The following is a 23,637-nucleotide window of genomic DNA, read 5'->3' as shown; positions in this document are numbered from 1 at the left end:
ATAATATCTTCACTCTGGCAAAACAGACATACAAATTAATATGTTTAACTAAAAATACCAACAGATTTAATGAGGGACGTTACTTGTTCAAACACCCATTAAATAAATTTTGCACACAAAGTCTATGGTAATATTTTTACTTTATTTAAAATAAGTAGGTGAACAAAACCGTTTTCTTTATAGTTACTTAAATAACAGCATAATGTTCAAACATTCAAAAATGAAAATGTACAATAATTTATGAATATATCTTAAAGTTCTTCAATATTTTGCCCCAACAGTCTTCACATTTTGAAATTCAAAAATGTTCTACAGGTGACAGGAATGGTCCATTTCCACTCATGTGTAGAAGTGAGGTTTAACGTGACTTCCATCCTTTGGTCCTTCGGTGCTTTCGGAAATGGGCAGGAGAGCAGCGAGCGGAAGCGTCTGATAATGCCGAAGAGGTGCCAAGCCAAACCGTGTCACAATTCACTTGTTTTCCCATTATTTGTCGCACATACCTTTACAATCGAGTGTCCTTTTTGTTGTCAGGAAAACAAAAAATAAGCAGAGTAAAAAAAAAAAGAGGGGTCTGGAGCTTCTTACAGTGTTGAGACTGGTTCTTTAAAATGTAACATGGCAGTTCCTGGAATCAGGCTGATGTGAGGAGGGAAGGGAGGGGTTTTAAAAGTTCAATAATAGAGCTATATTATTTCATTCCTTTTCTCCTAGTGTAGACTCCTTAAAAAACAAACATACACAGCTATTCATAGACAGTTACTGATTGTGAAAAGCATCGGACTCATCCGCCTCTGAATATGCTATTTAGTCTGTCCAGCTCTTTGCAGTTGTCCATGGTCATTAGCTCTGCCTTCTTACGCATCCGCTCATCCCTGTAGACCTTTGCAGCGTACAGCAGGTCTGTTTCTGTGGCAGAAAAGTCAGAAAAATAACATGACTGAAAGCTAAAAAGTATTTAGGAGCCCAGATTTGGGAGTGTATCGCTGCCGCCGTGGTTACTTACTCGTCTGTCTCTCCTTCCAGCAGTTATTTCTGACGTTAGACACGTAGTCCTCCTCCACGTTTTTCTCAATCTGTTGCAGCGCCGAGGCCTTGTACTCGGACTTGAAGTCTCTGGTCACGTAGTAGTCCACATGCAGGTTTTCAGTCTGCCGTTTTACAGTCTGCCCTGTAGACCTGGAGGAGGTAAAGTGTTGACAGTGGCAGAGATCTCCATGTTGGATGAGGATTGCAGACATTAATGAGCAGCAGCCAAAGTCATTTACATACGGTCTAGAGTAGAGGCTGTAGGGTGGGGGGGGAGACCAACATCTGGCTCAAGAGGGACACTAGAATCAGGACCACGATGGGCATCAGCTGGATGAACATTGAGAAACCACCCTGGAGACGGACACACAACGGTTGTTTGATTTATAATAGACACGCCTATTAAGCCATCGCCTCAAGCATTTATTAAAATAAAGCCCATACACGTACGTCTCCCCTCTCTTCCGTCCTCTCCTGCTGATACTCTGTCTGATGGCTGTTTCTCCTCCGGCTGTGGCTGAAGGTGTGTGAACTTGCTGCAAAGACAAGGCAGCGATATTTTTACACGGGTCCTCCATCTATGGCCGTTGGCGGTGAGGCTGCTCACTGCGGCTCACTCACAGGAGGGGAAGCCGCCTCCGAAGAACATGTTGAAGAGGTCTTCAGGAGTGATGTCGGCCTCGAAACCCCTGTGGAAGTCGAAGCCTCCTCCGTGCGAGTGGCCCGGGCTGCTGGGCTCCTCTCCTCCCGTCAGGTCATACTGCCGTCGTTTGTTTGGGTTGCTCAGCACTGCGTACGCGTTGCCGATCTCTGGCAGGACAGAACCGCTTAAAAACCCACAAATTTCAACCCAAATCTCAGAACTGAAGCTTAAAATGGTACTTTTAAAAGCCTCTGTGGCCCCGGGTGCGTGGTTTTTGTCTGGATGGAACTTGAGCGCCAGTTTCCTGTAGGCCTTCTTGAGCTCCTCATCGCCGACATCTTTACCAACTCCCAGCACCTCGTAGTAGTCCTTACACCGTTTTATCCTGGAGGAACGGAAGAGCACAAGGACCATGTACATGTTTAAACCAAGATCCTATAGCCGTTCAGTCACACATACATTTTGAACACATAGAATATTTATTATATGGTGCCGGAAATTAAAAATATTGACAGAAATCACCCCTTCCATATTAATGAGCATATCAGATTAAGTCCATTTTTATTTCCGAAAAGAGGTTTAACAATACCAGAACTTAGCTAATGTTAAATGTTACTCCTTACTGGAGTGCTGACACAGCCCTCTTCTCTTCAAAGTAATGCTTTTGTTTTTTTAAATGCAACAGCTCCCTTCCCCGTAGATTATGTACAACGCAGCAGGGAATAAAGTGAGTGCCTGTGTGTGTGCAACAGCACTGGTAAAATTGCATAATAAAAAGCAGCAGATGTGTGTACAAACACAAGCATCGTTCTGCCGTAGAACCAGTGGCGCTCCGTGTAATGAGGTTTACTTCTCGCTCCTATCTTGTGGTCTAAAATTAGACCGTCCTGCAGTTACCTGGCGTCTAATTCACAACTCTATCTCTCACTTTCTGCCCTCACGGGTATAACGTCAAGCCAAGAGGGTTCCCATGGTAACGGCAGTGTGTGGACATTACTGCATCGACAGACGAAGGTCAGAATCAGCGCTGCCGCTTGTGAAAAAGCACATCAAAGCAGCTCAAATGAGGCAGCTAACAGACAGAGAGGTGAAATACAGATGTAAAAAAAAAAGAGATCCAAACACCTCTCACCTTTGCACACCTTCCACTTGCTCCGTTGTGAAGCCTTTGGAGGCATCAAGCGCTCCAGGTTCTTGGCCCTCCTTATCCTGATGAGCACCAGCGTGTTCCGAGGTCTCTGCCGGCCTTCTCCGATATGCACCGTTACCCGCTGAGCTTCCATTCTTCGTCAAAGCATCTAGTAATTCTGAAGAGCGGCGAAAAAGGTGGCGTGAAACTGACTGACGCGATATCAACATGGAGCAAACAATAAGGGAATTCCACAACTAAAATATCTTCCTTCTTCGAGGAGCCAAAAGTTGTGTTCCCCTCAATTTGAACTCAGTTGACCTCATTTGTATCACCTAAATAAACCAGAACAGGAAAGTGATGTGTTTTAACAAAATGAGATGTCCAGTTATGGTCTGTAAAGTGCATGAAGCGTAATAATGCTCCCATGTTTGCCTGCAGCTCCAACAGTATAATCCATATAATCCATCCCTCCAACAATGTAAATCCTGAACAGAATTCGCAATCCTGGAGTGCGCAGGGATGGCAATATGAAAGCTGTTACATTGATATCTATGTGATCCAACCTTGCCAATTATCCACCAGCATCTTGTGTAGAGTGCCTGAAATCTTCCCTGCTTTATAGACGTGCAATCAGGCAAGACCAGAGTCCACTACATTCCAGTATAACTGACGGGTTATAATTTAACAATTTGGGGGCAAAACTACAACTACAGCTCGTGTTATCATGTTATAACCATCAGCTTTGTGCACGAACAGCCTGTCGTTATACCTGCAAGCCCTCACTAGGTCAATCGTTGAATTAAAGGGTTGCATTTGAAAAGAGCAGCACCCGTCGCCCGTGCACAGTTGGTCGTCTGACCCAAACCGGTGTTCATTCGAAATCTACTGGCCTTATGCAGCTGCAACAACAACACGCCTAACGTGCACAACCCAGCTGTCAAGGACGGTTTTAACGGTCACGAATCGTGGATCTCAAGGCGCTGCAGGCGCTGACAGTTAGCATTAACAAACCGAATGAATGGTGGGTTTAAAATGTACTGTTACCAAACCCGTCCTTCCAAGGTATCCTTTATATACCGAGCTCGATGGGCTGACACCGTGTGTTTATCCCTAAACATGTATATCGTATAACTTAGACTACGTCACCGCTTTGCTGAGAAGATGCCTTAATTTGTGTGAGCTAAGAGAAATCTAGGCCTCGTTTGACCACAGTTAATTCGGACTATTGTTAATTTCCTGCCTTTAAGCCCTTTGCCATTCCCATTTAGCAGTTCCTAGTCATATACGTAGCAGTGGGCATTGAATAATAAATAACAATAGTATGCTCTACTATATGCAGGACTAGTAGACGTCAGCTAACACTAGCTTACACTTAGCTCAGTTAGCCCAGATCGACTTAAACCCCCAAACATTAGGGACCTTACTTTTCGCTTTCTCAGTGGGATATAGCTTCTCTGCTTTGTTGAGAAACCTCAGGGCCTTCTCTTTGTCTCCGGCTTCCAGAGCTTTCGTTGCTATGTGTATACATTTTTCAGCCTCGTCTCTGTTGCCTTCCATCTTTTTTCCTCTTCCTCCTCCGGCACGATCAGCTGATCAAGTCACGGCACGTGGTTAGAGCGCGCGCCGCAGTTTGCCGAAATCTTGACGAAATTATGAAATACATTTTCAATTAAAGCCTTTAAATAGTACATATATATTAGGCAGGAGTTTAGAAAAGCGCACGCAAATGACCCGATGAAGGAGTGAGCGTATAAAAATAAAGGATAAAGCGTCAATGTCAATAATGTTTATCAAACAGAATATAAGGACAAAATGTGACATCCACAATAAAGGAACAGTTTAAATAGAACACAACAAAACGTGTCGAGTGTTATCAACAATGTTGTACCCTCATGGTTCTAATGAGTGAGAATATATTTTATTCTACTGTTTTAACAATGAGCATGTTGTTGATGGAGGCTCGTGCAGTTTCAATGTCAAACTTTATTTATACAGCACCATTTTACAAACCAACGTCCTCAGGACAGAAAATATGTCCAACGTCCCCCTGAGGGAGACACAATCTTGCAATAATACGCTCTCTTACATTCCGTCTTTACTTTGTTTTGTTCGGAAAATGTTACTTTGACTTGCTGTTAATTCATTTTTGATTTTCGGTTATTCTACCAATTCCATTTTGTGTTATTTTTCTGATGATGATCATGATTTCCATGAGTGTTTGTCTGCCATCTGTGTCCCTTTCATCCCCACCTGTTTCCATTTCTCCTCCTTCGAGGATGCGAGAAAGCGAGTTACGAGTTAAGGTCCAACAGCGCCACCTAATGTTGAGAAGAGAACTGCACCTGGAAACACCATCTGGACAAGCCGAGACGCGACTTGCCTCCCGCAGAAACAGGATCAAACAGCAATAATACTGTGCAACCTTGTACAACAGACATCAATTAACTGCAATACTAGCGCTCTACTTTTCTGCACTTGTAACCTTAGTTTCTTGCCCAACCTCAAAGTTGTGAATAAAACATATTGGCTTGTTAGTGCATTCTGACCTAAAGCCCATTCTAGATCCTGTAACTAAGACCTCTCTCTCTAGGCAACTTGATTCTCTAACCGTAATCAATAATCTTCTGCCTCAACCAGCAATTCTGTTGAGGCTTTACCCTCAACAGTGGATAAAAGCTGTCATTTTTGCTGAATGCCTCTAAATGTGCTTGCCTGTTTTTTTCTTTTTTTTTTATGTGTTTCGTGCTTATTATCCTCAATTTATAATCCGTAACGAGGCCAAACCAAACAACTTTGCAGACAGACAAACAATCAAACAAATGCTGGCTGTCACATAATTTCTTATAGGCAGAGGTAATGAATAAATTTATATTATATTAATAGCTCTGTTCTGTAAAATATAGGCAAAATACAGTAATTGAGGGGCTTTCTGCCCAGATAGATTTCAAGTAAATTTATAGTAAAGGCACCGAACTGAGATAATTTACCACCAAGGGGTTTTTTCCCCCCTCAAACCCACGATGTCTCTTTAAGCAGGTGTGCGAGAAGGAGGGAGTTTGGCTGAAAAGGAGCCCATGCTGTTGAGCGCTGCATGGATGCGGAAGTGCAGTCGGGACTCCATGTTGTAATCTTTGTAGTTTACCCTGAAATCAGGAAAAGCAGTCACATAGAACCGTTTGGGAAATGTAAGTTTGGAAAATTTGTTTTGATGTTAATTACAAAACCCCCAAACCTACTTTGCATTCTGTATCACAGTGATGGCCATGTTGATGTCACCTTTCTGTTTGTGTAACAGGCCCAGCTCAAACATGGTGAAGGGCACCAGGTAGGTGTCGTGCTTGATATCTTTTTCACTGCAAAGAGCAGAAAATGAAAGTTGGCCCACTGGAACACGCTACTTAACCTCCTACTACCGGTTTCATACACAAAAAATGATTTTTTTGGGCTGTCTGCACCAAAACACCTAGTTCAGCACAATTGTTGCACACATATGGGTGGTTTCACTGCCATCTAGTGGCGACAAATGAGTACTACATCACAAAAAAGCCGGGAGACATAAATAAAAATGATTGTCCAGATTGTTAGATATTTTAAAGGGATGATAATTAAAATGAACTATAATGCTCAAAATATATAATTATTTAAATCTATTTGTCCTGTTTGTCATACCAACACAGGTTATCATTACAGCACAGAAGAATCGACTCGTGGCATTTTTTATATGAGATATTAATTTTTTGTGTCTTCAACTGAGGGGAGTCGAGATAACCTCACCTGGAAATAACGTGATTGAAGCAGTGCTCAGCCTGGATCAGACGCCCCAAATGCCTGAGACACAGGCCCTTCAGCAGCTGGACCACACACTGGTCGTCTAGGTGATACTCTGTGGGGTCTGGATGTGGAATGACAGGTTGCTATTTTCACACCTGTGCATAAAAGTGCGTGGGGCAAACTAAAAGTCTTGAAGGAAATTTTACTTGGGTCGTTTCTGAGCTGCTCGTCTGCTTCCTCTAATGTGGCCAAAATGTTTTGGGTCAGACCGGGTCGTTTGCCGACCACGGTGAAGCCATTCCAGACGTACATCATTTCCTGTGGAGACGGAGGACAGATGTTGGATGTTGGAGAAGATTATCCAGAAGCAGCGGGTGAGAAGGAGTTTTCTCACCAGAGCAGGGACAGGTAGCTTGGCGGGGTGGGGGGAACTGTACCGCTGCGCCTTCTTTGCTGCAAACTTCTCCGTCGGAATGGATTTGCCTGCAATCCTCATCCTGAGACCGTCCACCTGCCTGCAAGACGCGTTCCACAGTTTCCAGAATGCCCCGTGAATTACCGCCAGCAAACAGCGGTTCTGTGTAACCCACCTGAAGAGTTCTGCCACGTCCTCCCCCAGCGCTGTCACCTCCTCCTCTGGCAGCATGCTCAGGATGGCTGCTTTTTGAAACGCATAAACAGCCTGCAAAAGAGGAGCAAATCAGAAGGGCATCATGGGTAAGAAACGAGAACAATTAAGAGCTGGTGCTGGCTGCTGCACCTGCGACCATTTGTTCTCTTTGCAGAGCAGGTCAGCGTAGCGATACGCTTCCTTCCATCTTAACTCGAAGGAGTAGGCCCACATCAGCTCCCAGTAGCACAGGTGATGGATCTGGCGCCACTCTTCCTGTGCTGCAATACACGCCAGGAACTTCTCCTGGGCCTGCAGAGGAGCAGGTGTCACCGCTAATTGGGCCGCAAGAAGAACCTCGTCGGCTAAGGTCGTAGCTGTTAAAAGTACTCACAAATGTGAAGTCGCCTTTGAGCAGCGCGATCCGTGCGGTGTAGAAGAGCATGAGGGCCCCCTGTGGACAAGGAGGAAGCAAATACGTTAAATGAAGCATGGCTTCATTTTTATGAAACAAAGTTTCAAGGGTCAACTCACATTAGGGAACTTTTCAACATAGGGCTTTAGCAGAGCTTCGGCCTCAGCGAGGTTCGTCTCGCCAGTACCTGACGGAGGGAAAAAGGAGCAAAAATTGCTGCGTTGATTTTAATTTTAAGGAATGGAGGTGAGGAAAGGCCTTCAGCAGTGTTCTTACCCAGAATCACAGTGATGTAGAGGTGAAACATCAGGAGAGTTAAGGTGCTGAGGATAGAGCGTAGGCTGTTGCTGGTGGCTCCTTCTCTTAACTCAGACAAACCAAGTTCCTGGAAGTCATCATGATGTGTTTAGTGTGATGCTAAACAACCCGGAGAAAGTCATGTGGCAGACTGATCGTAGCTACCCTGTCTCCAGAGAAGCCCAGAAACTCCATCAATCTGATGACTCTGGATGGCAACAGAGACAACATCTGGAGAAAGGTGAGGAAGATTTTGTCAATATTAGTTGCAACAGCAATATTTGAATTGGGTGTGTGAGTTCTCACCAGATTAAAGGATCCTATACCCATGTTGATACCTCCCTTGAAGTGAACATACGTGCTCTTCTGTTTCTCCAAATCTTTTATCACATTTGATAAGTCTTGACAGTCCCTGGTTTAGAAAATAACATCTTATGTATTCGACATCTTGCAGCCTTGAATATCCTGTATTTCCCACACAAGCCACCATCACAGTCCTCACTTGTAAATCTGGTAACTGTGCCTGATTTTCATTCCTCCTTTGATAAAGCTGATGAGACTCTCATCCAGGAAGGTCAGAGCTGCTTTCTGGAGCAGGACTTCAGCGTAGCACAGTTCCGCATGCATTTCCTCTGTTCACAGTGACATATTTACATTTAAATAATGCAGGTGCAGTTTACAATATAGCTATGATCTAAAAGTAAATTACAAGCCAAGAATAAATAAAAAAAACTTTAATTGATAGACAAACCATCACTGATTTAAAGTCAAAAGTTCAAGCCTGACTGGCCGTTTGCAGTGATTAGTAGGACGCCCCCTAGTGGAAACATACGGTGCTTAAGCGTTGGCTCTCCCCGGATTGACAGCATCAGTTAAGCAATATTTACCTTCTAAAATGATACATCAAAAACAAAAAAATGTTTCAGAGGGACGTCATTTTATCAATACAGCTTTAAACTATAGTTTAAACTGATGCAGTTTAAAAGTGGTGCTGTATCTGGAAACCAGTATTTTACAAAGCAATACACGAACTATGACAAAAAGCCTCAGAGAACTTCCTGCATTTGTGTTGTTATGTTGCAGTTCCATACACTTTCACTTTATTTTAGTTCATGACAACATTGAAGATACATATGGTGACAGAGGAAGCTCATTCCTTACCCTCAGTAGAGTTCTCAGCTGGTTGTCCATACCAAAAGCTTGCTATGGTCTCCATGAAGCCACTTTTCTTCCTAAATCTACATTAAAGAGCACACAACAAACGGTAACACCGCAGGACATCAAAATAAGGAAACTTCTTTCTTTTTTTCCTTCGAAAATGTCTGAAACCTTTGGCACGTCTGCAGGGATTCTCTCAGCGATGTCATGGCAGCGTCCATGTCCTTTGGTTCAAAGGTCATGGCAGCCTGCATGACCAAGATGCTGCTGTAACCCATCGCATGGTACATGCTCTCCGACTTCCTGGAGGGGACAAATCAGAGTAGTGGAGAAAATCTGACTGATTGCACAACGTTAAAAACTAGATAAGCAGAGATTTACTTACCAAGGTTTCAGCAGGGCCAAAGCATCTGCAAACCGGTTGTTCAGAAAGAGCTGCAGGGCACTGGAGCAGTCCTTCAAAGCACTCTCCAGATCTATGACTGGTGACCTGAATGAGCCAACAACAATTCACACTCCTGCAATCATGCGCATGGTGCGTTTCCTCTCAATTATGATCACACGTAATTGCATAATAAACCGTACAAAATAGAGAATTTAGTCATACAAATTTAAAAAAAAAAATCTACTCTAAAGCATGATCGACTTTAAAAACCCAGGATTGGGAGTCAAAACACAATTTGGTATTAAAGAGCAGTTGGAATATTCAAATATGCTGATTCAATAAAATTTATTTCACTTACGCTCCCTCTGTAGTGGAATGATTCAGATCCCCCTAAAAGTTGGTGAAGGTGAGAAACACTTTAATAGGAGCAAAACCGATATGAAAGATGATCAGTTCAAGAGGAAATAGGCCAAAACTCTGGATTTGTGTCATGTTCGGATCAGAACTCCCATTTTTTCTTCTTTGTTAGTTTTGCATTGTAAAAATGTCACAAATCGTCCAACTCCGTCAGGCCAGAGACATAAAACAACCTACCTGTTGAGGTTTCTCCATCGTGCCTGTAAATGTCAGAGTATGTAGCAGAAAACAGGAGGATATTAAGGATATTTTATATTCTGTACTACTGCGTCAGGCGATCGCCTTATTGACTCCCAGGATGCTCACTGTAGTGCGTCAGAGTATTTATAAAAGCTGGGAGTGGTTGAGGCTGCTGAAAGCCATCCTCCAAATGTGGTCCAGCGGCTCTGCTACGTGCACGGACATTTCTAGGTACTGCATTTCATTTTCTTACTAGTAGACATTTTTCATTGTAACCTAACCATGAGTAAAAGTCAGCCCACTCAACGGGAAGAGAACACAGCCGGGTCACTCCAGGACAAGAAACGATTCATTATCACAAAGATATGTCATTTTATAAACTCCAAAATACAACATAAAACAAGACAATCCCCATCGCCGCCTCAAGAATTTCGTGTCTTTCAAAGCTTTGACACTAGTAATGCAACATTACAAACCCAACTAGAAATACCAGAAGTGTTATAAGCAGCCGGAACCGTGTTTTGATTATCTTATGGAATGCTGTGTGTCACAAGGATGAACGGCGGTGGAGGAGACAGAGGGAGATTCTTTCCTCCAAAAATGTATTTTAATTTACCAAAAATAAAGTGGCGTCAGAAGATGCCAGGCTAAACCCATACAATACGTACAGACCCTGCACACTCTTACACCCCACCACTTTAACTCTTTACTTACACACACCGACCGACAAGACCCCCCGTCTTGGGCCTACTACAGGGCTTTTATACCTGTAGCCCCTCCCACAGGTGAAACCAATTATCAAAATTATTACGCTCACTAATACATTTACAAACACAAAATTACAACCGAAAAGAAAATACAAAAAGATGCGTAAAACTTCCAAAACAAATTTCCACCACCAACAACCACCCAGTGCACAGTAAAATACAGGTTCAATTTACCCCAATAAAACACCCCCGCTAAAATAGATTGTGCCGTAGCACCCCGCGAAACCCCTCCATATATACAATCATGGACCAGTCCTTCGGTTTCCCCAAACGAGGAAGTATGTCCTGCTGGTGAGCTATGGTAAAAAGTGGTGTGTATGAAATGCTTAAACCGAGTAACCCAAGACAGAACAGAATGGAAATGAAATGTTTGTGTGTGCGTATGAAGTGTGTGCGTAAGTGGCACGGCTCACTCCGTGACACTGTGCATCAACCATGCCAGAGGCCTTGTTTACATTTTTCATGCTTAAGGGTCATGCATTACATTTTCTATAAATATCCCCTTTTCCCCGTGCGACACGAGCTAACGAGTGAAAAACATCACCATTAAAAATCATCAATTGCTTTACTGTCCAGATTCCTTCATCTGCTCTCAGACCAGTGTGTTACTCATCCCAAAAAGCTTTTATTGGCACACATTGCTTGGGCTCCGTGCACATGTGATATCCCTGCCGATTAAATCATCTCTAGTGGTTGAAGATAATATGTCACGAAATGAATAGATGAGGCGATGGAACCTTTTGCTGCGTAGAAAGGAAAGCCTCTACAAGCATTTCCCAACTCCCAAGGTTTGGAATTTGACTCAAATAAATGATCTTTTTTTGTTACAAAGTGCAAATAAAAACAGTAGGATTATGATGTATGTATGTGAAATGAATTAGTGCCCGGCCAGAGGGGCACAAGCCCTTTTAAACAGTCATGTGACCCAACATAGCTTTGGGTCACGTGACTTCCGGACACTTGTAGACACATTAGTAGTTTTAGAGGACATAGCCCATTATTTTACTGCATCATACTCTGGTTTGAATCAAGCAACACTATATTAAAGATATTTAATTTTTTTTTCATTTTCCTGCACATTGTCTATGTAGCAGCAGTTATTCTAGCAAAATGCTAACATCAGCTAACACAGCCCAGGCTATGGAATATATGTTTTTAAAAAGCTCATTAAGAATTGGAAATTGATAACACATTCCAAACTAGCTGGAGAGGAGATTAAGGAGAATTAGTTGATTATTCTGGAACTGCGGTGTACCAGAGGCAGGAAAACATCCTGGCCAGGCCAAAAAGACACACACACACACAAACTGCATTGGAATCTACAGTATCTCTGTCACACAATTATTTGACAGCCAAAATTCAAAAAAGAATTGCTGGCCCTCTTCTCTCCAGTAAGATTCACATGATGCAGTGAAAAGCTGAGTAGGAGATAAGATGTCTGAGTGGAAAAGGTTGGGTCCGTGTAATTAATTCCAACCGAGACATCTAAAGCATGATGAGGAATGACTATTTTATCGGTGAATGCAGTCTTTCTTCAGTTTGTGTCTTTGACCTATTCCTGGCTTCCGAATATTCCACACGATCACTTGTGTGCTTCCTCACAAATGAATGAAATTTGGAAAAAAAATATGATAGCTGTTGAGGCCATTAGATAAAATATGTGGTAAATGTAAATGTTTTTCTGTGACTACCATAATTGGGCATTTTCGAAATCTACGTTATCAAGTAGTGTTGGGCATAGTATTAATCTTTATAATTAAAATAACAATATTTTATTACATATTTATTAGAATGAAAATGAAAAGATGAGAGGGAAAACAATTACAGCAGTTACTACCGTAGAGTAGAGTGGGCTTCCTCACTAAAGAAAAACTACAATACCCACAATTCTCCACGCAAAACGCGTTCAGGAAAAATGGCGGCGTCCAGGCGTCCGTCAGATCCCAGCACAAACATTCCAGATTATGAGTACCAAGACGTTAACACCAAAGCATTTCATATCGGCTCTTTTAGAACAGAGTGGCTTAATAGACTGAAACCGAGCGACTACTCCTTCCAGGTGGAGGACGAAGACGCGTTCGACGCCAAGTTTGCTCAAGAGTTGGGAGTCAATGCCGAGACCATGATGGAGCTGAAATCCGTCTGCAAGTAAAATAATGTTCAATTGTGTTGTCTTAGATTCGTAATTTTCTTTTATTAGATAAATAGACCGCGTTGATACGACGCTAACGATACAGCAGCATTAAAATGCTATAGGTATTTCCTGTCACCGTGTTGTGGGTTATTGTGTATTATTCAATAAGCCACAGCTGTTTAAATGGAAGTTTAATATATGATTCTAAGTAGATATTGTTAGTAAATTCCAATCTTGGGGCACATCCCTCCATGCATTTCACTATACTCATGTTTCTAACATTGTACATTAGTGTGATTCGATTATTAAAATATATAATTTCCTCTTTTTTCTCTTTCTAGCGTTGAGTCTCTCCGTTGCGACGATGCAAAAGTGGATCCAGAGGTTGTACCTCCTGATTCAACGCTGCAGACGCTTGTGTATGGCTCTGTTCTTTATCGCTGGTCATGTCGGGTCAGAACGAAAGGCACATGAACACATTTCAATGCTCTTCTGTTCGCTCTGGACAGGCAACGGAAGGAGAAGCAGGATCTCAAAGCCTCTAAAAAGTTTTTCAAGAACAGACACGAACTCTACGCGGATGAACTGGTGGGTTGTTGGGCAATCAGAATAATCTTATATCACCGTGCAGCCTTTGAATCCATGCTTTCTTGTATGTTTGACCCCCCCCCCCCCCCCAGGAGCGTCTGACCATTGGCAAGAACCCAGAACTGGTGGACGACATGGTCCCAGAGGGAGAGCTCATTCTGACCATCAACGTTTTCTACCCAGATGTCATTGAGAAGGTGCGGTATCGCCATCGCAGTTCCTCCCACGATGTTGCGCAGCTTTCTAATGTCCCTTTCCCACCGCAGTTCAACTTCATCAGGCCTCACGCAGCTCTGCTGATGATGGGCTCCCACACCTTGGCAGAGCTCAGGGACGCTATCTGCTGCGTCAGTGACTTGCAGGTGTGCGGAGAATTCAGCAACAATCCGGACGCGGCTCCCTCGTTCTTAAGCAAGGTCAGAAAAGGTTTTACAATCTTGTCCCAAAATGCCACGTCGGCATCCAGCTTGATGGTGTTTGAAGTCCTCTTTTCTGTTTCAGGATCACTTCAAGTCGGCGTTCTTTTACTTTGAAGGAGTGTTTTATAATGACATGCGATTCCCAGAGTGTGTGGACATCAGCAGGTCTGTTCTCCTGCGACTTTCTTTGAACATTGCAGTGAATCAGAAAGTCTTCTGTTGCCATGGTAGTTCCGATACTCTTCCGAGAATGTTAGCAAGGGAGGTCATCAAGGCAGAAATCTGATCCTTGATATTACGGTTTACTAACCCAACTGACGCGACGATCATTGAACTCAATCTGCTTTTAACCACACTGAAGTTATCCAAGCAGGACTTCTGAGTAGGATGGTGATTCTTCAATACAAAATCAACTTCATTTTCTTCGAATCATTTGTTTTATGAATGTATCAACTCAGTTCTAATCAGTATTCCTATAAAAAAAATAATGTGGTAATATTGAAATCTAGGAATCAGATTTCCTTGATGATTATTTGCCGCTGGGAGGCAAACTATCAAAGACTCTACATCAGCACAGGATACACAATGGAGCTGATGACGCTTCAGCTTCTAAGTTACTAAGAAGGACCCAGAGCCGTAACCAGAGCGCAGCAGGCGTCGCGGAAAACTGCTTCGAATGTTAGCAGGTTGAAAATCTGACGAGCTTCTTACGTCAGCCGCGCTTGCTCCCGTCACAGGACGACCATCGAATGGGCAGAGTCGCACAACTTCCCCCCCTTCAGCCAGGCCAAGATGGAGGACACGCGGTTCGTGGATCTGAAGGTGAAAGTGGGCTTCCCGTACCTTTACTGTCACCAGGGAGACTGCGAACACCTCATCATCATCACGGACATCAGGTCAAAACCAGTTTTATTGCAACTAAGTGTTTCTGCTCACGCTCACGCATTAGAACTTGAGCAGACAGAAATACTAGATCTGACCGATTATCTACACAGCTGTTACAAATCCATGACGTCCTCTACCTTCATTCTGTCGGGCCGTAGTATATGGTGGTTTTGTCATGAGACGTGAATTTTGAAGGACACTGTGCTCGTTACGAGATCTGACATAAAGCCCTCTCTTGTCGGCTTAAACTGTGCTTCACAAGACCTTGCAGCTAATCTGGTTCCAAGAATCGGGGGGAAAAAATGGGCAGTGGCAGAGGAATCTCCTCGTGCAGCGGAGACGCTCGCAGAAGCTGCTCTTCATGTCACGAACGACTTTTTTTAATTATTTTTTTACAGGCTGGCCCACAGGAGCGACTGCCTGGACAAGAAACTGTATCCGCTTCTCACACACAAGCACAGGTTCACCACGCAGAAGTGCAGCGTCTGCCACGTCTTCATCGGAAGGTGCGTTTTTGTTCTTCCAAGTCAAAGCGCGTGAACAAATCAGGACTTTGAATCCTCCTTTCTCCCCAGGTGGTTCACCACCGGCGACCGGTTGGCTCCGAGCGACCCCTGCCTCTTCTGCGACAAGTGCTTCCGAATGCTGCACTATGACGCCCAGGGAAACAAGCTGGGAGAATTCCAGGCCTTCCCATTTGTGGACCGTGGTGCTTTCAACTAAAGCTGCTCTCGGAACGCTGGTTTAATGCTGTATGATACAGTTTATTTATTTCTTGAAGAAATGTATGCGAGTTAGTGTTTTTTGTTGACGTCTTGATTCTGTAAGATTTCACACACCAGTTTAAATTTTTCTATTTGCCACGATGTTCAATAAAGTTACGGAACTCGTCCAAGATCTTCGTCTAGTGTGACGCAACTCCCCCCCGATCAATGATGACACGTTAATGTATGCATGAGCTACTTTATTATCAGATGCCAAATCAGGACAACAGACAAAAATACTCTTATTTACAACTATTTTAAAAATGATAAACTTTAAAAATAAGACACCGAGCCATGGTTGAGAGAACAACGGTGAGTTTCTCTTCAAACTGAAAAGCATCCAGAAATTCTAAATTTACTGGCGTTATCAATGAAAACTGGAGTAAAATTCAAATCATACTTTTACTGAAAGCAGAGCTAAATTATGTTCACAGTGCAGCTACGCTACTGGTTATTACTCTTCATCCTTGCTTTTTTTTTTGCACGAGGTAAAAAAATAAAATAGGCTGTCGTCACAGGAGAGGAAAGGTCCGATGAACGGAAACTTTTGGGCAACGGCGCGAGACAGGAAGTAAAGCACTGATCAGAGGAACTGGGACGGATCTAAGCTAAGGTTCTGTGGGTACAGCAGCATATCTCCTCTCCTGGACGTGCACGGGGAGTGTTCATGTCGCCTCCTCTTGAGGTGCTGGGGCACTTAAAAACAGAAAATGACACAAAGACTTTAAACCTGAAACAAGTTTAAAAAGCAATTCCAGGATTTCTAGGCAACGCGTCAGATCTGATTATTGCAATTACTTCCCTCTCACTTATTGGACCTTTATGGTAAACAGGCTCAGTGATAACATGTGGACACCTCTGAAAAGATGCTTGATTGTTTTTATAAAGCGGATGAATGAGACAGTGCATTGCTTCAGGGCTAGTGTCCCTTGTGCCCGGTCATATATTCATCAACAAATTTCGAGGAATCTGACCTGGATGCCAGAACAGAAACCTTTCAACTCCATCATCGATGTTCTAGGCCTCATCCACTTATCATGCACAAGCTTGGAAGTCGCTCAACAAACCCAGCACTGCACTCTGATTGGCTGTAACGTTTTTGTTTAGAGCAGCAGGAAGGTTCACAATTCTTGTTGTTTACTTAGGTGGTCTAGAGCAAGGATGGGAAGACCCAGTCTGAGGACTGGATTCAAGCCAAGTTTTCCATCATACAGGTAGACAACCCTTTCACCTGGGATTGTACTTCCCTTGGGGAAAGCAGATCCTACCTGGTAGGACAAAAACATGGCTTGAATCCCAGTAACAGTTTTTTTTTGCTGTCTTCTCATGAGACAAGGTGCCAACAGTTCCTGAGAAAATATAACTTAAGGTAACATTTATGCTTTAACACAGAATTGGAAACACACCTTTAAGCAGAATTAAGAGGGGAAAATGTAGGATGTGTGAATATTAGAACCAAATAAAAAGAAAGAAGGCCCACAAGGTGCATTAGCAGTGTGAAACACGATTATTAGCCATAGAAAAGGAAGAGGCTTCTTACTACAACAAAATGTTTTCTGTTTGAATGACCCATTATATAACTGTGTCCTATTTTTATAACAGATTGATCAATCATTATGAGATGTTTCACACAGAGCCGGGACCCTTTTCTTTATTTTCCACTTTCATTGTGAGAAAGGTCTGTAAAATTCTAATGCACCTGTGGTTTTCTCCGACTGAGGTTTCTTCAGGAAGCTTTTCTCCTTCCACCTCTTGCTTCTTCTCCTCGGGACTGGTATTACCATTCATCATCCTGTCTGTAAAGGGCAGTGAGGGAGACAGACAAAGACTACCGTACATCACATCTTAATGCACCACAGAGATGAGTGAACACAGAAGCATGTGATGGCACATGCTGAGCTTCAGACCTTACTGAGGAAAAACAGGATTTTCCATCCATTTAGCATACTTTGCTAAACAGAGAGTAGTTTTTTTTTTGCCGAACTACAGTACGTAAATGGAGACATTTGGCCAAGGAGGAAGCAGCAGACCTTAAATTTATTTAGAGATTCTATGAGATTTTCCTGTAAAAGAGGCCTGCGCCAAAGGCCAGGCTTCTTGAGGAACTGGTTTTCATCCCATTTAACTGGGGTGAACTAAAGATTTCAAATTGGTACCATTCTGCCTCCTTCATCTACCTATTCCATATCTCCCCGTAGCACTTTCAGAAAAAAGCTGCCACCAGCTGGACACTGATGGAATTACACGCCACAAATTACACTACACAAACAGCAGTCAAATGAACACTAATGATGCCAGATAAATGGCTTCTCTGACTTGCTGTAAACTGAGATTGGGAGGTTAACATATATACATACGCAAGACTTTCTTCTATTTTTGCCAGATGGTGGAGCACAGCGCAGTTAATCTCTCTTTTTTATGCTACAAAGTGGTAATATTGCGTGATCATACGTAAATTCCTTCACTAAAGTGACACCGTGCTTTCTGCTGCCTCCTGACGCTGCACCGGGCGAGGCACAGAAGAGGCAGCCGGAGTGTTTCGATGGACGACAGAGGATGGAGCGGACACACAACGGGGAGTGGGTTGCATTTGTGATGCTACACTGTCGTTTGTTTCCATAGATTCAACCTTTAAAAATCCGAAAAAATAAGTTCACAGCAAACCTGGATTTTAATGTGATGACTGCCAAATCCTGTGCATGTGCAAATAAAGCCCATGAGAGGTGTCAACAGTGGGCAAATCCTCAGAAATGATTTAAAATGGCTGAAGAGGGACACTAAAATGAACAGTACCTGAGTTATTCTCTTTAGTTTGCTCTGCCCTCTTCAAGGCTCCTTTCCTCGCCTCCTCAAACTGTCGCTGTTCAGCTATAGACTTGTTGAGCACCTGGCTGAGCACACAGTCACCTTCTCCAACCAGGAACATGCTCTTAAACTTGTTATACAACATGGTGGCCTTGTCCATGACGTCCTGGCTCGCCTTGAACCGACGAATCTACAACACGGGGATAAAGTCAAAGGTATAGAATCACACTTGGTCAATTAGCAGTTACAACATTTACACGACAGAAGGAACCTTTTTCAGCGTGGCGATGAGTTCGCTGTGCTTCTGCAGGTGCTGAGTGGTGACCTGCAGGGTGCCGATCTCATCTAACGCATCCAGGCACTTCTTCACATCCTGGTGAGGAGTGAGTGGAAGAGTCCATCAAATATGCTCGTTTATCTAAACACATGCACTTTTTCTAGGGGAATCTGTCTCTGAAAATAAAATCTACACCCATCCAGTAACCCCTGATCACTGATGACCTTACCGTTCTGTCAATTTTCAGTGAAATCTTGATTTCACTGTGCAATCTCTGGAGCTTCAGGTCAGTTGATATTTCTGCACAAGAAAATAAACGATGAATCTAGTTGCCATGGCTCCGGTTAAAGGTACATTTCAGCGGCATTTCTGAATTGGATGCTGACCTTTCTTCTTGACGCCGGCCCTCTCATCATTTTTGTTCCCATCATCTTTGTTTTGACTGAAAAAATATATACATCAAGTAATCAAGGTTGACGTGTTTGAACTGCAGTTGTCACAAATGCTGTACGTACTCTCTGAGCCGGCGCATCTCTTTGTCCATTTCTGAGTGTATCTTTCTGCCTTTGGTTTTCTAGGGTTAAAAGAAAGGGCCAATTGTACCGACTCTTCTCTTTGTTACAGACAGCTGCTGCATCACACATCTGCACACTTGCCTCTTCGTCGTCGTCCTCGTCTTCATCGTCAGAGTCTGAGGAAGAGTCATCCTTTGACTGTTTCTTCTTCTTGGCATCAGGCTCCCTCCCGTCGCCATCTTTTATGGTGCCTTCCTCCCTTTTGTTCTCCCCCTCTCCCATCTTAGATCTGTCCTCTGCTGCTCTCTTTCTCTTTCTGTCAGACTCTGCAGAGTCCCTGCAAATGAAGGTAGCTGGGGTTAGGGTCAGCTGCATCCTGGAAAACTGCAAGGGTTGTGTGTGTGTGTGTACAAATTCCCTGTTTATTAGCGAAATGACAAAATTTACATTAAAATGCCACGGAGATGGCTCAAACTAAAAATACGCCTAGAAATTTGGTCTAAATTGCAACACTGAGTGACGATTTGACACTTTATCCAAGCCACGTCAGCTTTAAAAGGTGGCCATACAGCCTCCAATATCTGAAGTGCGTGTGCACTTACATGTCGCTTCCTGAGCCTTGTTCCTGAAGCAGAAGTAGCTTCTCACTTCTGGGCTTCCTGCCTCTTCTTTTTGGACCTTCTCCACCTGATCAGGAAACAAACCACACAGGAATGCTGATATATCCTAGATAATCAATAGTGTCTTACATCTATAAATGCCGTGAATATCTGGTCTGATGTGTGTTAACTGTGTACCTCCATCCATCCATGATTAGAACAAATGAGAAGCAGTGAGGACTACCTGAGTGACTAGCGGGGCTTCCTGGAGCATCATCCTTTTCAGTCTCTTGTTCATTATCAGTCTGAGACAAAAACAAAAAGGAAAACATAATGTCAGATTTAAAAATAAATAAATAAATCACCCATCTTCAACCGTTTTTCTCCATTCAAAATCAAGTTAAAACACTCCAGATAATACAACTTCCCACCTTTTTCTTTCTTCCTCTTTTGGCCTTAGGTACATCAGAGGAATCTTTCTGTTCCACGCCCAAAAATAAAAAACAGGTTAGTTTTCAATTATCAAATATCTTATTTTTATATAAATCAGACAACAAAAAAGACAAATACGCATCTAAAGTGGACAACCTTTAAAATATTAAACGGTACAGAGTGTAACCATTTTATATTCATATTTCTTAAGTTAAGTTCAATTTGTAATATCTACATGTAAACACTATTTATTTCTGTACTGGAAATACAGACTAAAATTCTTACAATCTATATTCATGTCGCCAAATATAAACTTTATTACACATCTTTGTCATTCAAACTGTATGCAGTATTTAGATCAGTTAAAGCATGTGTCCAAATTCCACTATCACAAATAAGAATATCAAATAACACGTAGTGAAAACTCAATTGCCAATTCAACAGATTTAAAGATACATGGATTGATATAAACTGAAATATTTAATATTATGTTTTGATACACGAGGAATTTGGACAAGCTTAGAAAAGCAGAAAGAAAAAGATAAAAGTCAACACTCATTAGATGCATAAACGAGTCCGTTTCTCCGGAACAGAGAAAGTTGTGCATGCGAAAATCAAAAACGAACTCCAGACAGAAACTTGCTGAATATGTAGAGAGGATAGACAGAAACTGTGGATCACATGTGTTGATATCAAGGAAAAAGAAAGACAAATGCTATTTCTGGAAATCACATATAGAATTAGTATCCCAGGAAAAACCCCAGCTGGATCCAAACCAATCAAGACTTTAACAGATTCTTTGCTTCAATCCCTGCAAATGTATCTGTCTGTAAATCACCTCACCGAACCCAGAACAAGGAACTCTATTCAAAACATCAAGACGAGACCACGACCTCCCACCAGAACTCGTGTCACATGCTTTCCCACATGGGAGGGAACGGGGCCACCTTCACCGCTTTAAAGGGTCCCAACATGCAAAGTACGTACATCCTGGTTCTGAGGACCCTGCTCAGAGATCACAGCCCCTTCCTCCTGCTCCTCCTCCTCATTCTCAGCCTCACTTCCTGGGACCTGAATGCACCCAAGACACATCATAGGATGCAGTGTGGTGGGGGAAAGGGGAAAGGTATCCAGTATCCTTCTGTTGCAGACAAGGGGCTTTAAATATTAACTAAGCGGATGTTTCATCTGACAAAGAGTAGAAAAAAACAGCAAAAGAAGAGAGAAGCTGACAGCACAGGAACATGGCAGGAGTCGTGATATGTGCTCGCAGACTTCAGTTTGAGCCGTCATGTCACCTTGTCATCTCCGTCCTCTTCTCGTTCGGGGCTGCTGTCGGAATTCTTGTTGGCAAAAGTGTCTTGGGCCACCGGCTTCCCGCAGAGAGGCAAAATTTAATTAAAGCAAATAAAGTGAATGTCAATGTATAGATCAGGTCAGTTAACAAGAAGTCCCAATAACCGCACTATTAACCAAGCTTGTTTTAATTGTAACTGTAGTTTTACTTTCTCTTAATGCAGAAATGCGTTACATCAAACAAGCATGTGTGGATTTTCTTACTTAATTTTTAAAGCAAGGACCGTTTCATATGGCTACATTTGCCACGTCACCGCTGAAGCGCTATACCGCCATTTTACCTTTGGTGCAGTAAGCTCCACTTTCGGGTTGTTCTCGATCTCCCACAGCCCTTCATTGAAGCCTTTGCGTTTGTTGGGCTTGGCGTACTTCTCTTTGTTGGCCTGATACGGAAAGATGTCTTTTGGGCCAAGAAACGCACTGTCAAAAATCAACGATAAGTATGAAAATTAAACTGTTATAACATCAGGAACTCACAGGCAGGCACTGGGCCACATATTTTTAATCTAGCAATAATGTAGTAGCAGTATTTATTTATTTATTTTTAAACAGAAGTGTAAACTTAAAATCCTACATCTAGCAACATAACGGAAAGGTAAGCGTTATACGTTTAAAATGCCACAACCGAACGTTTGCATCAAACTAAAAACTGACATTGCACTTTAGAGTGCAGTTTCAGTTGTAGTCATACTGAAGTAGCAGAATGGAGGTAACGGCAGGACAACTTTCAATATAACGTGTTTGTGGGGTGTGTGTACTGATTAGTAATAACCCCCCAAATATTATTTTCCCAGTCTGTTACAAACGTTTCATGGGTCCCGAAGAAGAAGATGGGATATTTGATATTGGATGGCTTCACAGCACCATCGGGAACCTCATCGATCTGCAAGACAAATGACAAAAACAGATCCATCAGCACAATGTAGCACAAGAGCAAAACAATGCAGCGAAAAGCCAAATCTCCTGCTCCTCGGATATTAACAGTACACCTGCTTTACATGACATGCAATAGGCATTCGTTGTGTCTTGGGTTCCATATTAAAATTCAGGAGAGACTCACTCTTGCAGGCCAGTGTGGATAACCCTTCATCTTGGCAAAGATCAGATCACCAGGCTTCCAATCTCGAGCCATGTTTAATAAATACCTGTTTTAAAAAAAAAAAAAAAAAAAAGACACACGTTGAACATATTCACAGTGTCACCGCCTAAATAAAACTAGTTCGTCAAGACTACAGCAACAAGAACACTGTGGATAATAACTTATATGAAGGTTAATGTTACTGATATTAAGCTGGGAAAACAAGCTAGTTGAACACACAGGAACATGATCAATGGATGCTAACAAACATACAGCAATTCAGTCACCGAACCAATGTCAATTACCTTTTATCGGGCCCACTTTCGGCTAACGTCTATAAAAACTCCAGATTGGGCTTATTAGATATTTAGGTAGAGTTGTCGAAGGAACGCACTTATTTACCAGAAACAGCGCCACTCCTCCTGGACAGACGCACGTTTTCAATCCCGCGCAGGACGTCGACCGACTGTACCAACAGGTGAAAAAATGGGGGGAGTTCAATCTAATTGCACTTCGTTACACGTGTTGTTTTTCATTAGCTGAGTACAAATTTCAGAAATAGCATAGGTAAAAATACATTTTATTCAAACGCTGATCTGAAGTTATTACAAATATATATTAATTCGGCTTACTATGAGAATAATAACACTGGACCTCTCCGGCCGCAAAGACCTTCCGCAGCACACGTCTTTGAAAAAAGTGGGCGTTTACCACCGCGCATGCGTATTTCATGTCTAATGTCTATTGGCTGTTTCCAAACACCGGAACCTACTGACATATAATCTAATTTTTCCAGTATTGTCAGTTTTGTTGCTGTACTTAGTTATGACATGATCATTAGTTATGATTTTGTGACACTTTAAGCGAATCGTTTTTTAAAAAATGCGAGCAGCGACAAATCTAGTGACCATTTCTGGTGTTATTGGAGACTTTTCTCTGACGTGTATACACGCACCGTCCTGCCGGCCTCGGTCGTTTCAC

At 42.6% G+C, this 23,637-nt stretch overlaps 4 protein-coding genes across 8 annotated transcripts; 1 reads left to right on the top strand and 3 right to left on the bottom strand.

The window, feature by feature from the left end:
• Nucleotides 1-121: 121 nt before the first annotated feature.
• dnajb14 (DnaJ heat shock protein family (Hsp40) member B14) lies at nt 122-4,415 on the bottom strand. The gene is given in 9 exon segments (XM_003972399.3): nt 122-909; nt 1,007-1,179; nt 1,273-1,301; nt 1,303-1,383; nt 1,480-1,565; nt 1,651-1,839; nt 1,912-2,057; nt 2,805-2,979; nt 4,229-4,415. Coding segments are annotated over 9 exon segments (1,137 nt in total). The 5' UTR covers nt 4,362-4,415; the 3' UTR covers nt 122-784.
• Nucleotides 4,416-4,769: 354 nt separating this feature from the next.
• ttc39b (tetratricopeptide repeat domain 39B) lies at nt 4,770-10,800 on the bottom strand. 2 transcript variants are annotated; one of them, XM_011612905.2, is made up of 19 exons: nt 10,752-10,769; nt 10,035-10,057; nt 9,799-9,830; nt 9,441-9,545; nt 9,227-9,358; nt 9,059-9,135; nt 8,400-8,529; nt 8,204-8,309; nt 8,063-8,128; nt 7,877-7,985; nt 7,720-7,787; nt 7,580-7,639; nt 7,336-7,497; nt 7,166-7,257; nt 6,970-7,090; nt 6,782-6,893; nt 6,579-6,696; nt 6,041-6,157; nt 4,770-5,947 (listed from the first exon to the last, which is right to left on the bottom strand). In XM_011612905.2, exons 2-19 carry the CDS (start codon nt 10,050-10,052, stop codon nt 5,833-5,835), a joined length of 1,740 nt encoding a protein of 579 aa, XP_011611207.1. In that variant the 5' UTR covers nt 10,053-10,057; nt 10,752-10,769; the 3' UTR covers nt 4,770-5,832. The 2 variants fall into 2 exon arrangements, with proteins under 2 accessions (XP_011611207.1, XP_011611208.1); XM_011612906.2 differs by lacking the exon at nt 10,035-10,057 and having other exon boundaries at nt 10,752-10,800.
• A 1,884-nt stretch (nt 10,801-12,684) lies between these two features.
• On the top strand, nt 12,685-15,727 carry snapc3 (small nuclear RNA activating complex, polypeptide 3). Its single transcript, XM_011612907.2, has 9 exons — nt 12,685-12,952; nt 13,280-13,357; nt 13,448-13,526; nt 13,619-13,723; nt 13,793-13,942; nt 14,028-14,110; nt 14,683-14,841; nt 15,229-15,336; nt 15,406-15,727. Exons 1-9 carry the CDS (start codon nt 12,720-12,722, stop codon nt 15,551-15,553), a joined length of 1,143 nt encoding a protein of 380 aa, XP_011611209.1. The 5' UTR covers nt 12,685-12,719; the 3' UTR covers nt 15,554-15,727.
• A 52-nt stretch (nt 15,728-15,779) lies between these two features.
• Nucleotides 15,780-23,382, bottom strand: psip1a (PC4 and SFRS1 interacting protein 1a). 4 transcript variants are annotated; one of them, XM_011612910.2, is made up of 18 exons: nt 23,289-23,382; nt 23,059-23,122; nt 22,639-22,723; nt 22,385-22,461; nt 21,860-21,998; nt 21,521-21,595; nt 21,210-21,293; nt 20,222-20,269; nt 20,035-20,095; nt 19,794-19,878; nt 19,333-19,528; nt 19,192-19,250; nt 19,063-19,118; nt 18,906-18,976; nt 18,671-18,772; nt 18,388-18,589; nt 17,294-17,390; nt 15,780-16,290 (listed from the first exon to the last, which is right to left on the bottom strand). In XM_011612910.2, the coding sequence occupies exons 3-18, from the start codon at nt 22,708-22,710 to the stop codon at nt 16,260-16,262; spliced, it is 1,455 nt and encodes a 484-aa protein (XP_011611212.1). In that variant the 5' UTR covers nt 22,711-22,723; nt 23,059-23,122; nt 23,289-23,382; the 3' UTR covers nt 15,780-16,259. The 4 variants fall into 4 exon arrangements, with proteins under 4 accessions (XP_011611212.1, XP_011611210.1, XP_011611213.1 ...); XM_011612908.2 differs by having other exon boundaries at nt 22,962-23,122; nt 23,289-23,373; XM_011612911.2 differs by lacking the exon at nt 21,210-21,293 and having other exon boundaries at nt 22,962-23,122; nt 23,289-23,373.
• Nucleotides 23,383-23,637: the final 255 nt, after the last annotated feature.

This window comes from Takifugu rubripes, chromosome 17 (genome assembly GCF_901000725.2).
Source record: "Takifugu rubripes chromosome 17, fTakRub1.2, whole genome shotgun sequence".
Taxonomy (NCBI): domain Eukaryota; kingdom Metazoa; phylum Chordata; class Actinopteri; order Tetraodontiformes; family Tetraodontidae; genus Takifugu; species Takifugu rubripes.
Note: the sequence above shows the minus strand (reverse complement) of the source record. Positions and strands in the feature narration are given on the sequence as shown.

Bases quoted from the DNA above. Each gene is read 5' to 3' on its own strand.
- psip1a (XM_011612910.2), bottom strand. From the start codon at position 22,710: ATGGCTCGAGATTGGAAGCCTGGTGATCTGATCTTTGCCAAGATGAAG. The intron at 21,999-22,384 runs GTTTGTAACAGA...GATTTTTGACAG, and splicing joins TTCTTCGGGACCCATGAAAC to TGCGTTTCTTGGCCCAAAAG. The intron at 18,773-18,905 runs GTAAGGTCATCA...ACTCCTCACCAG, and splicing joins CACTGAAAATTGACAGAACG to GATGTGAAGAAGTGCCTGGA.
- snapc3 (XM_011612907.2), top strand. From the start codon at position 12,720: ATGGCGGCGTCCAGGCGTCCGTCAGATCCCAGCACAAACATTCCAGAT. The intron at 13,527-13,618 runs GTGGGTTGTTGG...CCCCCCCCCCAG, and splicing joins AACTCTACGCGGATGAACTG to GAGCGTCTGACCATTGGCAA. The intron at 14,842-15,228 runs GTCAAAACCAGT...ATTTTTTTACAG, and splicing joins ATCATCATCACGGACATCAG to GCTGGCCCACAGGAGCGACT.
- ttc39b (XM_011612905.2), bottom strand. The intron at 6,894-6,969 runs GTGAGAAAACTC...CCGTCTCCACAG, and splicing joins AGCTACCTGTCCCTGCTCTG to GAAATGATGTACGTCTGGAA. The intron at 6,697-6,781 runs GTAAAATTTCCT...TTCCACATCCAG, and splicing joins GCAGCTCAGAAACGACCCAA to ACCCCACAGAGTATCACCTA.